General features: G+C 40.2%; 1 protein-coding gene across 1 annotated transcript in view; it reads left to right on the plus strand.

Annotated features, from left to right (window-relative positions):
• The window catches only part of SLC5A12 (solute carrier family 5 member 12), a gene marked incomplete at its 5' end in the record, with an annotated part of 45,325 nt that extends 30,767 nt beyond the window's left edge, over nt 1–14,558 (plus strand). Inside the window, 6 exons of the mRNA XM_080817638.1 lie at nt 251–318; nt 5,345–5,431; nt 8,566–8,732; nt 10,345–10,448; nt 11,973–12,100; nt 14,027–14,558. Coding sequence (XP_080673764.1) covers nt 251–318; nt 5,345–5,431; nt 8,566–8,732; nt 10,345–10,448; nt 11,973–12,100; nt 14,027–14,179 — 707 coding nt within the window. The 3' untranslated portion in view covers nt 14,180–14,558. The remainder of the gene's footprint in view (nt 1–250; nt 319–5,344; nt 5,432–8,565; nt 8,733–10,344; nt 10,449–11,972; nt 12,101–14,026) is intronic.

Consider the following 14,558-nt stretch of genomic DNA (forward strand, 5'->3'; position numbering starts at 1 on the left):
GTCCACATGATGGCTCTCCTCTTAAATCCCAGAGAGAAAAACCTTGGAGGCTGGCTTCCAGCTCCTTTTGCCTGACTGGGAACGAAGTCTCCCACATGTCCCTCTCAGGGATGGTGATGGCTGAGTGGGCAGGATAGTTCTCACTGAGATCCCTTCCAAAAGGGCTTTCCTCAGAGGCTGTCATAAGCAGGATCTCAAGAAATCCCTCAAAGCGAGCTTGGACGATGGTCATGAGTTTTCTTTCCTTCAGGTCTCTTGTTTGGCGTGATGTGCACCTCTATGGCTGTGGCTGCATCCCTCATGGGGGGCGTCGTGCAGGTAATGAAAGAGAAAAAAGACGCTTTTGATTTCAGAGCAGCTCTTACCACTTTCTTTGCTGAAACTTTGCCTGTTCCTCCAAGCACCATTTGCTGAGACTCCCTGATACCAGGTCCAAATGAAACATACATATAAAATTTTAACCAAAATTACTTTCAGAAGGGGAAACTATTAAAAAACTGCTACTGGAAGTCAGTGACATGGTACACCATAATTAAATTAGAAACCCTTTTAAAAATCCAGATCTGAGACTATACGACTGAAATAAAAGTAGAAGTGATCATTATAATAGCAAAAAAATAAGAATAATTTCTATTAATTAAACAGTTAACTATGTTCTAGGTACAGTCCCAGATGTATTACTTCATTTAATCACTTCTCTCAGGGTAGTAAAATTAATGTACTGACATTACAGATGAAGAAACTAAGTAGAGAAGTGAGAGGACTGTCCCAGAGTTGCACAGTTAAGGAGCAGGGGAGATGGCATGTGAGCCCATCTCTAACTGCCTCCCATCTGTCCAACTCCCACTTCCGTAAAAGGACCATGCTAGAAGGAGCCTCACGGATCATGGGTTCCAGCATCTTCCTTTTGGAGATGATTATAGAAAAGAGTGAAAATATCCTGCTCAGGTTCTCCCCACCAGTCAGTGGCTGAGTTTATGGCCCTCGACTCCCAAGCCACCACTCTTCCCTCCGCAAATCACCCACCTCTCAAAGCAACAGTAGATAAGTCCACCTTCACATTCTACTTCAACCCTCTCCATCCCCCTTGTATCTTTGCATCATTTCAACATCTTTTGTATTATCTTGGCATGACACATGTTTTCAATAAATGTTGCTTCAACAAAGAAATGAAGAAGGGTATGTGAGGAGAAACCACTGATTTTTATAGAATGTATTTTAGTTTGCAGAGTTGTGCATCTATCTTGATCCTTCCAAGGACTACCTATACAGATTCTATTCTTTCCCTTTTGAGCTTCAGGGCGTAGTTCTGGGAGACCGGGGACACGATAATCCAGCTGTCTACATAAAAAGCTGTGGGCCCGGAAACCCGGTGCCCTCTCCAGTAAGCTCGGAACTTACTGTTTCATCACAGATGCGTGATAATCTTTTCCCAATTTTTGCAGTCCTTTGCTACGTGCTCGTGCACATAACAGAACTGGCTGTGTGAGTGACCTCAGCAGCTAGCTTTCCGTCCACGCATTCACAGGGACCAAATTTCGGAGTTGACTCTGAGGCCTTGGGCCCCATTGCTTCCTCCCCTTATCCCAACATCTACTATTAAGAAAGTATCATTGTGTTGAATTTAGTGAGAATTTGAATCACTATATTGTTGTCTCCCAGAAGTGTTTGCATTTTAATCTTACTTCCAATTGAGGTAGGAATGGCTTTAGCATAGGCAAGGATCCCTCCAAGAGCAGTCCAAAATAAAGCTTACTGCGAAGTGGGAATGTGAAGTGAAAGTTCTCATCTGCTTGTCCCACTTGTATCAACTGCTGGGTCCACTTTCTTAACTGTTTAAAATGTTTGCCACCTAGGGGCGCCTGGGTGGCTCAGTGGGTTAAGCCTCTGCCTTTGGCTCAGGTCATAATCTCAGGGTCCTGGAATCAAGCCCTGCATCGGGGTCTCTCTTCAGCAGGGAGTCTGCTTCCCCCCCTTTCTCTCCCTACTGCTCTGCCTACTTGTGATCTCTCTCTGTCAAAGAAATTAAAAAAATCTTTAAAAAAATTTAAAAAATAAAATAAAATGTTTACATCACAGTTCACACAATTTAGGAGATGCTGGCTGGCAAGAGATGACAATTCTGAATTCTTGTTTCCTAGAAGAGATATTGTCTATAGGATAACCATCTCCTTTCTTTGAATATATCTAATTTAACGGGTACAGAAAGGCACTAATAATTCCCCTATTTAATTTTGCAAACAGCTTTGCTATTTTGAACATAATGGGACATTCATGTTCAGGTTTCACACATGGGAAGGCTGAAGCCTTAATCTCATGGATGTGAGGGATAGAGCTAGGTTTAATTTCATGTTCACAAAGCTATCCCATACTCATGGTGTATGTTTTGGGTGGTGTTAGGGACAGGCAGCTTCAATCTTCTTAAACAAAGGTCTTTTTACTGTTTTAGTTCAGGGCTTTATAAAGTGTGTTCTGGAGACTTTCGACCTGTGAAATACTCTAAGAAAGCAAGTTTCCAAAGTCAAAGACATTTGGGAAATCCTGTACACTGCATTCTCCTCTCAGAAATCCACAGCCATATTAGCACATTGAAAGCCCTTAGAAGTCCCAAAACAAAGAAACTTGTTTCACTTTATTTTTTATTTTTATTTTTTAAAGTTTTACTTATTTATGTAATCTCTATACCAAATGTGGGGCTTGAACTCGTGACCCTGAGCTCAGGAGTTGCACGTTTTTCCAAATAAGCCAGGCATCCCCTTTTTCATTTTAAATGTTACCATAGACCATATGTTGGGGACAGCAGGGGGTGGTGGTAGAAATAGTTGGTGGCAGAAATAGGGGGAGGGGGAGATAACAGCAGCAAAGATCACCCCTTACCTGGTGACTTGCAGAGCTCCTTTTGGGAAAGGTCATTCTATCCATTATGCTTCTATCTTAATGATTATCATCTAGTTCTACTAAAGGCTATGATGACTTCCATGCATATTCTTATCTTGACTTAAGAAAGTGCTTTCTGGGTCCCCAGATAGTCCAACAATCAAATGACATGCCTTAGGAAGCAGAGAACTCACTAATAGGGTAGGTAATAAAAAAATTAAGAAGATAGTAATAATAGTGGGTAACACCTGAAACAAATGCAACACTATATGTTAATTAACTGGAATTAAAACTACAACTAAAGAAAAAGAAAAAAAGAATAGTAGATAACATGTACTCTGGAGTGTTTAGTCACTCTTTTGGCCTTTCTCAGATTTCACATTGAATACTCACAAAAAAACCCAGGAAGCGGGTGCTATGATCCCCACTTGATATATGAGAAGGCTAAGGCACCACAAGGCAACTGCCCCAAAATGTATGTTCTTAGCCATCACCCCCTGCTTACAGGAGCGACTTATGTGAAATTTGCCCACTGAGGAGAAAGCTGTTGGATGAACTTTAAGCCTTCCTCCAATTGAAACTGCTTAAGAACAAAAAGAAAGACAAAAAAATTAAAATTAATTTAGGTGTGTAAATTATTGAAATATATATTTTCAAAAGCCAGAAACTGTTGGATTTTTTTTTCTTTCTATCATATGAGGACTGTTTCTTGTAGAAACATATTGGTTGATGACTTTATAAGAGATCATTAATGTTTTTTTCCTCCTCTGGGGAACATGAATGCCTTTCCTAAACTTATTGATTCTCCCATATAATAGCTGGTAAATTAGCTTCCAAATTCAGCAACAACAGCAACTGTAATTCATGCTATCAACCAACAGAGGAAATGTCAAGAATATTAAATTAAGTATTGAGTTTGGGGAAGAGTATCGACTTCAACCTTATCTGCCTCCATCCTGTTGAAGATCCATCTGTGGTATTGACTTCATAAAAAATTAACCCGGAAAACAAACCTAACAATGCATTGCAGCTCATCTTTCTAGAGAAAAGAACTTACGTTATAGCTGGAGGGCACTCGACGGCCTCTCGGTCCTGGCTATTTTTCATAAAGAAGACTCGGAAATAGAACGTATCTGAATTAATAACAGAAGGCTCCCCAAATCATAGTAATGAGCAGCAGGGTTAGAATCCAAATTCGAGAACTTGTTAGAATCCAAATATTCTGACTATTAGTGATGGGATCTTTCAAGAACTTTTTTTCCTTTGAACAAGAGGAGGAGGCCATTATGAGGGCTTGTGTTCTTCACTTCTTTTTTTTTATTTTCTCTGTAGACTGCCCTTAGAGAGAAAAATGTGGGTTTTACAACCAAACAAACCTAGCTTACATCTCTTAAATCTGACCTTTCTCATTTTCTAAATGGGATTATGCCTTTAATATGTTTTCCATCAGTACGGTTTTCTCATCTATAAAATTCAGTTAATGGTACCTACTAAAAAGCATAATTGTGAGGATGAAATGAAGTCATGTATCTGGAGTGCCTGATAGTTCCTCTTAACTGTCTGGCACATTGGGGTGTCTGACAAACATAAGGTACATATAGGATCATTAGAGCATCCTCTTCTCAGTTGTTGATCTAAGAGCCCTACAGTTCCATTGTTACAACACGTTAGGGGCTGCACTGCAGGATAGCTAGCTGTGTGTGTTTGTGCACACATGTTGGCACTTGTACACACTTGTACACTTGCACGCATATCAGTGCATGTGCATGTCAAAGACTCTTGGAAGGCCATGGAAAACGCTGCAGATCAGTAACAAATTAGTTTAATGAAAGCTCCTTAACAATTCAGCTCCTTACCAATTTAATAACAGAGGCTAAGAGATATGGAAATGCATTTGTCAACCCCCCTCAATTTCCAATGAGAATAGAGTCATAAAAAAGGAGAGATGAGATAGGGAGTGTCCAGTGGCCTCCCCATCATGTCCCAACTTCATGCTTCAACATCTTTGAGGTGTTCTGGGTGGGATGGTGGGAGTGGGGTAATGTATTATGATCAAAATGACAGAATTGTTCAAACTAAATTAGAATAGGTGGTCAGTCATGTAAGATATGAAACATAAGTTATAGATATATTTATTTGGTACATAAAAAGAAGTTTTTTTGGTAAGGCAGAAAATATAAACAAATCAATGATTTCCACCTTAAGGGAAAACTACCACCAAATCCAAATCACTGGTGTGTATGTACACACACACACACACACACACCCCTATGTTTGTATGTATATTTATTATTACATAGTGCTTATCTCCCCATGGGGGAAAAATGACTTCCAGAAGGCACATGATTAATGAGTGCCACCATCAGAATTAAGACTAAGTTTTATCCCGTGTCTGAGAGACAGTGATGTCAGATGACTATGGATTCAGGGGAGTGGGCACGTTGATCTGATCTGTCTTGTTCCGCAGGCTGCTCTCAGCATCCACGGCATGTGCGGGGGACCCATGCTGGGCTTGTTCTCTCTGGGAATCCTGTTCCCTTTCGTGAACTGGAAGGTAAGAATCCTCACGTCTCTCCACGATTCCCAGCTCAGACAGAAGTCCGACTGGTTGGGATGACCCCTGGGTGAATCACTAAATTCTGTCCCTGAGACCAATATTACCCTATATGTTCACTAACTTGAATTTAAATTAAAAAAAAATAAGTAAAATAAAAGCTCCTGGATCTACCTTTCTAGTTGTTTGAAAAATAAGTTAGTAAATAAAGTTTTATTAAGTAAATAAAACTGAAATAAATAAATAATAAATAATATAAATAAATAAAACTGAAGCCCAGCCATTTTCTCTCTCTTCCCACTTCTCCTTGGAAAAGCCATCTCTCCATACCAAGAAAAAAAAAAAAAGTAGAACTGAACTAAACTCCTATCTCTAACTTTAGGGAAGCCGCCTTAGGTGCAGGAAACAAGGAAAGTAAGAGATGCACATGAAGTACCAGATGTCATGGCATCAAACTTGACTCTCTAGGGTTTAAATTGTCCTCCTTAAATTCAAGACCCATCAAATGAAATTTTAAAAATATACTGAATTCAGGAATAATTTAGGTTAAAGAAAATTATGAAAACCTAACAAAATATCTGAATTTCATTTTTTTCCATACTTTACCTAAAATTATAACAAATTTAATTAACTTAATTAACTAATTTAAGAAGGAGAGAGAAAAGAATTCTGGTATATTCTGATCTTAAAAGCTAATAGTATATCTTTAAGTAAATGTTAGTTGGATGACTTTATGTAAATATAAATCAAAATGAACATTTATTTGGAAAAATAATAACCCTTTAAAATAGCTTCAAACTCATGATTTTCTCAATCTAGCAAAATTGTCTTTTATTTTTTTACTATTGCCATTCATACACTTACATGCATATATTTTTAGAAATATATAGTCTTTAGATTACAGAAAAAAAAAGAAAGTCTTTAGACTACAAAAAACCTGAATGCATACTTTTAAATATACTTTAGGGTGCTCGATGAAGCCTGAGTCACATGATCTATCTAATTAGGTCTCTGCAGCTGTCTGACCCTTGCTGACCTCTATTCTAGATAAATCTTTTGGAGCTAGGTAAAGAGCATGAATATGTAGGAAGCATTTGGATATTTGTAGGGTTTCCCTGAGAGTCTTATTTGTTTTAATTAACTTTTCTGATATTGAGGTTGACAAGGATAACTATGTTTTGGATGATATGAGGGAAGGCAATATTCTGGCCATGAAAAAACTAATAATGAACTATATAACACCTATGTCCTTCTACACGTTAACTTATTGTCTATGTTAGTGAACTGTGGTCCTTCTACTTAGTTCAGAAAACCATCTTGTTCCAGGTAGAGGAAAGGAAACATTACAAATTTGGGTCGCCTCCCCCCTTATCACTGGCCATGCTGATCCTAGTAATGAATCACAGCTCTCTTTCCACAGAATGTGGGTACAAACGCAGAATCCTTCCCAGGATGGCTTTCTAGGCAGCTACTATCACTCACTGAGGGTGAACCTCCTGCTGAAATCCATTCACCCTGTACTGGTAGGCCAGGGGACAGCAAACTACTGTCCTTAAGCCCTTAAACCAAATCTAGTCAGCATCCTGTTTTTGGTATGGACAGCAAGCTTAAAATGGTTTTGACATTTTTAAATGGTTGGAAAAAATTAAAAGAAGAACAGTATTTCATGACCCACAAATATATGAAATTCATTTTCAGTGTCCATAAATAGCTTTACTGGACATAATCATTCTCCTTTGTTTACGTATTGTGTATGGCTGTTTTTGTGCTATGGGGCAGAACTAAATAGTTGTGACAGACATTGGATGGCCCACAAACCCTAAAGTATTTCCTAGCTGGCTGTTTGTAATAGAAGTTTGCGGACCCCTGGTCTAGACCAAGACACAAGTATTTGAATCACATACATTGCTTTAATTTCCCCAAACAATAATGAACAAAACATTCTAGCCCTCTTATCAAAAAGTCTTTTCCTGGGGCACCTGGGTGGCTCAGTGGGTTAAAGCCTCTGCCTTCAGCTCAGGTCGTGATCCCAGGGTCCTGGGATCAAGCGGGTCCTGGGATCAAGCCCCGTGTTGGGCTCTCTGCTCAGTGGGGAGCCTGCTTCCCCCTCTCTCTTGGCCTGCCTCTCTGCCTACTTGTGATCTCTGTCTGTCAAATAAATAAATAAATAATCTTAAAAAAAAAAAAAAGTCTTTTCCTGAATAAATAGAGGAACTAACAAGTTGTTTTCTCTCACAGAGAAGGTTCAGCTGTCAACAGAGGCTGGGCGCATCCAGATTTTATTTTCCTGTTGTGGTCACCGCTAGACCGCTCTGTCTCCTGTACAGGAGAAATGACTTGATCACTCACTGACTTTCTGCTGTTTATCACGGAATATAACCCTTAAACAATAAGACTAATAAATATTCTTGCTAGTAATTAGATCCAAAGAAATATCTCCAAGTTTGTGATTCAGGGTCTCTGCTGAAATCTCTGCCAGATATGGGAGAAAGAATTCCTATATAACAAGTTATCGCTGTCAATGGAAAATGACCCCTTTGCCTCCAGTTTCTGAAGTTTTCCTCCCAAGCTGCCGAACCTCTCCTACTGGGAACTGAGGTCTCAGCAGGTGTTGTTCCCTTCAGTTTTGAAATATAATTGGCAGATGGCACTGTATACGTTTAAGAAGTACAGAATAATGAATTGATTTATATATAGTGAAATAATTACCACATTAAATTTGCCATCATCTCACACAGATAAAAAAAGAAAAAGAGAAAATTCTTTCCTTTGGATAAGAACTTTTAGGATGTACTCTCTTAGCTTTCATATATATTATACAGTAGTGTTAACTACAGCCATCATGTTGTACATCTCTCAACAGATTAAATGGTAAGAAGCTAAAAGGAGGGGAAAGATTTCCTTCTAGAAATCTAAAAATAGTGACCATTATGACATTCTCCAATGTTTTCATTGAGGGAACAAGTGATTTCTAAATAAAACTGGAAAAAAGGCAGTTTGGTGAGCTGTTTCCAGCTCACGTGGCCAAGATTTGGGATGGAGAGTAAGACTCTCTGAGGCATGGGTTCCTCATCTCTTTTTCTTTCAACAGCTTTGTTAAACCTCTCCTTAACTTTTGCTTTCCCTCCATCAAGGGTGCATTAGGTGGCCTTCTGACTGGAATCACCTTGTCATTTTGGGTGGCCATTGGGGCCTTCGTCTACCCTGCACCAGACTCCAAGACATGGCCCCTGCCTTTATCCACAGAGCATTGTGTCCCATCAAACATGACGACGTCAGTGCCTACAGTGTTACCTAGCAGGTATGTGGCCCTTGAAGATGGTGTTTGGTCCCAGAGAGTGGATCACGGGGATAGAGGAAGATGCATTCTTCAGAGATAAGGCCGACGAGCCAGATCTTGCTTTCCTGTGAGAATCCCGCCAGGCAGTGCCCAGCATTGAAGAGCGCTTGCAGGGCTGTTGAACGTTCCCCAGATATCCGTTACCCTGTATCCCGGGATTCGCAAGAGTGAACCCAGCAAAAGCATTAATCGGAAGTCTAGGTGCAAAACAGGAGAAGTAGTGGAAGGTTTGAAACTAGGTGTGTGATTATGAGGATCAGAGATGGTGCCCTTGAAAGAGTAAAGGACCTGAGTAGAATAGGTTTGTGAACAATGAGGAGAACCGTAGTGGACCTACTTAGCTGGGGGCACTGCTGCGAACTGGTAGCTTCTCGATCAAGCTCCACTGGGTTCAACAAACAATTTTCCTTCTCTTTCTGGCTGGAATGGGTCATTTAAGATACCAAAACACAGGAGATAATATGGTGTAGGGAGAAGACCATGGCCTTTGAAATCAGAAATGCCTGGGTTTGGTTGTGGGTTTTACCGCTTATCCACTCTATATCTGCATAAGTTAGTAACTTGTCACTTCTTGAATTCTTAAGTCTTCGAAAGAAAAACGAGGGCAATAATCTTTATTTTGCTGCTGCTTGAGAGGATTAAATGAGAGAAGATACCTAGAGCCTGTGGCACTGTCCCTGACTTTAATAAATGAACATTCTCTTGCTCTCATTATTTGTAGAAACAAATCTAAGAAATGTGGGATAGCTCCTTAACTCTGCCTATCAGGTGGAAAAATTATGGGCTGTGCTGAAGGATGAAGTAGGTAGAGCTACATCCTAGAACTGTCCTGGCTCCCTAGTCTATGAGCACTCTATTATATTACTTCCTCTTGCCTCTGAGTGTTACTCAATTTAGAACCATTCCTTTCCATAAGTCTTACAAATAACACCAACCTGTTATACTTTCCAAGTTCCCCATGTTTCTTCCCTCCTGCCTGTGATTTTTCCATCCTCTTTTCTTAGAGTGCTAAATCGTGGCCCTAACTACCTTCCTTGCTTATTAGCTATTCATTAGTCTTTAAAAATAAGCTCAGGTATTATCTCACACATAAGCCTGGGTTTGATACTCTTTTTAAATGTTCCCAGAATGCTTTCCTCCTATTCTACCGAGGTGCTACAGTTCCTTTATTGTTGCCCATTAGCTCCCCTTATGTAGGCGTTGTAGCTTACTCATCTTTTTATCTCCAATATCTGTCACGATTCTTGGCACTAAATCTGGGCTGAATAAATATCTGAAGAATGAATAATACAAAAGAAATGGGAGGCACAGTCCTCCTTGTACTTCTTATAATTTAGTATCTGCTTGGCAATATTTGCAACGCAAGGATGGGTTGGAAGGAGTGTAAGACCAAGCACAACTAGTCTACAATGGATTCTTTAAAAAAAAGAATAACCAAATGGCAAAAAATTAAAATGTTGAAATTTTGAGAAATGCCAGGCCGTACAAGGAACGGTCAGTGGTCCTCTCGATCACTGTGGATCATGACGTGAGAACTCGTGGAACTGCTGACACGTGCTGTTGTCATCTACAGACCGGCCATCGCCGACACCTGGTATTCGCTCTCCTACCTTTACTACAGTGCAGTGGGCTGCCTCGGATGCATTGCTGCTGGAATAATCATTAGCTTCATAACAGGTGGGGTCCATAGAGTCCTCTCTTTGGGGCCAAGGAAGACATGGACTAGCCTCATGCATTGGCGGACTAGGTGGATGACTTACTGGTGTGATTTTGGATCCCTGCAAGAAGCCCTTCTTCCCAGAGACAGATGTCTACTCTCTCCAAGCTGATAGGCAAAAACATCCTCCTGATTATCATATAATATTATTGCTAACCCATATGACATATATTTTAATTTTTTATTTTAAAAAAATTTTTAAAGATTTTATTTATTTGTTAGATAGAAAGAGTGAGAAAGAGAGAGAGAGCACGAGCAGAGAGAGGGAGGGTGTCAGAGAGAGAGGGAGAAGTAAAGTCCCTGCTGAATAGGGAGCCTGATGTGGGGCTTGATTCTAGGACTCTGGGATCATGACCTGAGCCAAAATCAAAAGTCAGATGTATAACTGACTGAACCAATTGTGGCCATACAATATTTATTTCATAAAGATTAGATATGTTTTGTAATCTACATAAAAATGTGCATAGTACATAAAGGGATCTCACCAATAAATAAATATTATTAAGGGTAGTAAAATTCTATTTGGTTGAATGTCTTTTGACTGAGTGACATAATGCCAGGGAATATATCATTTAAAGTTCAATTTGGAGTTTTAAGAATCTCCTTTTTCTTTTTTCAATCTCTAGAAAAATTTAAATTTGGAAAAAGCTTGTGGACAGGCACAGTGTTTGGTACATAGGAGGAATGTGATCAAGGTTATAATTGCTACTCTGCTACCCCAGCTAGGGACATTTAGACAAAATTGGTTATTGAATTAAAGACCGCCATTGAGTGAGATGGAGTGTATTTGCGGAAAAAAAAACAAAAAACAAAAAACAAACAAACAAAAAACCCATTGTATTTGCAAACGGTTATCATTATACCAAAATTTAGAAAGGTTCTAGTCAGGAATACTGTCAGTTTTTAAATCTTGGTTTGACTATTAGTGTGACTGGCTCTTAAACCACAGCAGGGTTTGAAGGAAAGGGACACCAGCCAGTTATATTTTAATGATTGGAAAGGAGATGTGAGGAAGGCCTAGGCTAGCTGGAGGGAATGTGAGGGTATTGCTGATTCAGGATCCTGGGGTAGAAGGAAGAAGAAACATTAAAAATTACATTTTTAATTTTACAAGTAATGACTCTGATGACCTCTAATATACCTGATGCGGCTGAAAAACAAAGAGTTTTCCTAGAGGAAGAAATATGATTCCTGCTGTTCCTCCTGGTGACCTACCAAAGGGGAAGAGTAGAGTTTTCCATCATCCATATTTAAAAATAAATACGGTGTCTGTGAGTTTGCCTGACCCGACAGTTCGTGGATATTTAAAAACTATCCCCCCACTCACTTGGAGCAGTTACCAATTTCTGTCTGTTAACCAGGCAGGCTTATTTTCGCCCTTACACTAAGAAATGACCTACTTAGTAAGTAGACAATACTTAAACCCTTAACGAAGCCCTAACGAAGCATGCGATCACATCATCCATCTGTCCTTCTGTTAATAGGTCACCAGCGTGGCAAGGATATTCAACCGCTGCTAATTAGACCAGTCTGCAATTTAGTTTGCTTTTGGTCTGAGAAATACAAACGACTGTGCTGGTGTGGTGTCCAGCATGACGGTGGGACAGAGCAGGTGAGCCGATGTTTGAACTTCTGAAAAACACACACGAGCACAAAGGGATTCCCTTTTTGCCCATTTGAACCACCTGCACAGGTGGCTGTGGGAAGGGAAGGCAGTGAATGTTACAACCCAAATCCAGTTTCAACATCAGTTACCCCAGCTAATTAGCTTCTGAGCCTGTAAATATGTGGCTCTGTACATGTATCTTTGGGGCAAGTTGCTGGCTCTGCAAGTGATCAATTTCCAAAATTCCTTTTAACCCTTCTGAGGGGGAATTCTAGGAAAAATATAAAAATGAACTGTAGAAAAGGAATAAAACAGGGGACAACTGTCTAGTATCATGGTGAAAGCATAGCCTTGAGAGTCAGCCCTGGAGAGAATCCCGGTTCCATGTCTTACTTACCTTGGGTAAATTGTTTAACCTCTTTGAACTTCAGCTTTTACCTGGTAACCGGGAGGAGCTCATCCCGTGCCATCTGGGCACAGACATTTCTAGCTCCATGAGGTGTAAATAGAGAGTCAGATTGACCGGGGGAACTTCTTAAATAGAGAAACAGCAGGATGCACACCTTTCCTACCCAACTGAGAGCTGTGTTTAGAGCAGGCAGGGCTAGAGACATTATCCAAGTATCATTAGGATCATAGCTGCCAAAGACCACCAGGAACAGCCTAGGGTCAAACCAAATTGACCTTGTTGACTTGATGCAGCTCCCGTGGGTGGGGACACTCCAGGGAAGCAGGCAATGCCGCCCTTAACAAGAGGGATGCTGGACATGACTTTTGCAAGTTTTGAGTTCCCACTGAAGGATTCTGAGAGGAGTCTGAGGGAAGCTGGGGACAAAAACAAAGTTCTCTGGGGCCCATTCGGTAAGAGAGCAATAATCCCTCCATCCCATTATGGCGTTTGACCACAGCAGGACCCTGGGAGATACAATGTTTCCTGTCAGGTTTGCAGATGGTCTTACCTTTGTCTGTCCTCTCAGCCTCATTAAGTGCAGGAGTGTCTTTTTTGTTTTGTTTTGTTTTCTTAGTTATGGTTTATTCACATTCTTTCAGTTGCATTTTATTCTTCTAGTATTCTAGAAGACGGACTCTTCACCCATGTCACATCACCTAGGTTGTTAATTGTTCTCCTTCCCCCAAATGCCACAGTAACATGTATATGAAATAAAGCTGAGTGTAACAGTTACTTTACTGAAGTAAGGAGTGCACCATTTTGACAGGCATTCCGAATGTGAAGGCAATCTATTTTGCTGAAAAGCAGCTGATCGAGCATCGTATTGTTTGGATAAATGGATTTTTGAGGACATTCTAGAAGGAAATAATAAAGTTATTTACTGATTTACAGACTTAGGTTTCTGGGCAAGAATTTCCTGGAATGAATGATCAACCCTGTTGATAACGGCAGCTTCTGTTCTCAAGCCTGAGCTGAGAGGGGGAGGGAACACTTAGTGTGTTATTCTTGGGCTCCTTCCCTGAAGAATGACATTGGGCAGCCTCTGCGGGAGTCTGCCTGCCTGTCCCTCTTCTATGATCAAGAGGCTCTTCTCTTCCCCCAGGAAGGAAGGGCACCACCACCATCTGAGACATGGGTTTGTCTCTCCTCAGGAGATGAGACTACTACCTTACAAGGCTCTGATACTGAGAGATATACAATATACATTTTTCACACAACACGATGAAGTGCGAATGCTCACTAAATTGTTCCTTTTTATTATCATTAGAAATCTTACCTAGATGGATTGAGTCATCTTAGTTGTCAAGAAATGCATTGCTTTCATATTTACATGATTACATGATTTACATGATTACATGATTCGATATTATATCGTTTGATCATGCCATATAATTTGAGGAGGAGATGCTCAGTAAGATTCCATGTGATTTGGAATACATCAAGACCTAACTGTCTAATATGTGTCTTTTCATTTTCCTCAGGAAAACCTTGAGAATGGCAGTTCCTGGAAACAAGGGGCTGAATCTGTCTTACAGAATGGACTCAAGCAAGAAAACCTGGTCCATATTCCAGGCCATGATCTGAAGGACAACAGCTACAACAATTTGGCGTTCGAGAAGACTACCCATTTCTAACACACGCATGCGAGTACAACACACACACATGCACATACACACACACACACACACACACAAGCAAAAGCACACACACAAATACACACAGTACATATCCTGCTGGCCTATTGGCTAGTAGATGGTGTAGTTGTCACTGCTAAAAGACAGGGATGTCTAATGTCTATTTATACTTATTTATAACTACAAATAAAATGACTGTTCCCCTGGGTATTCCCAGGATACTTTTGGAAGACCCCAACTTTCAGGTGAGAAGAAACAGCCTAGTCTTAAGTGCCCTGGCAACTTCTTCCTAGATTAAATTAGGACTGGATGTCACTGCAGTGCCAAGAGTCAGTCCCTTTGCTTTATGTCATATTAAACTTCAGGGTATTTTGTTTTG

Source organism: Martes martes, assembly GCF_963455335.1.
Source record: "Martes martes genome assembly, chromosome: 10".
Classification (NCBI taxonomy): Eukaryota; Metazoa; Chordata; class Mammalia; order Carnivora; family Mustelidae; genus Martes; species Martes martes.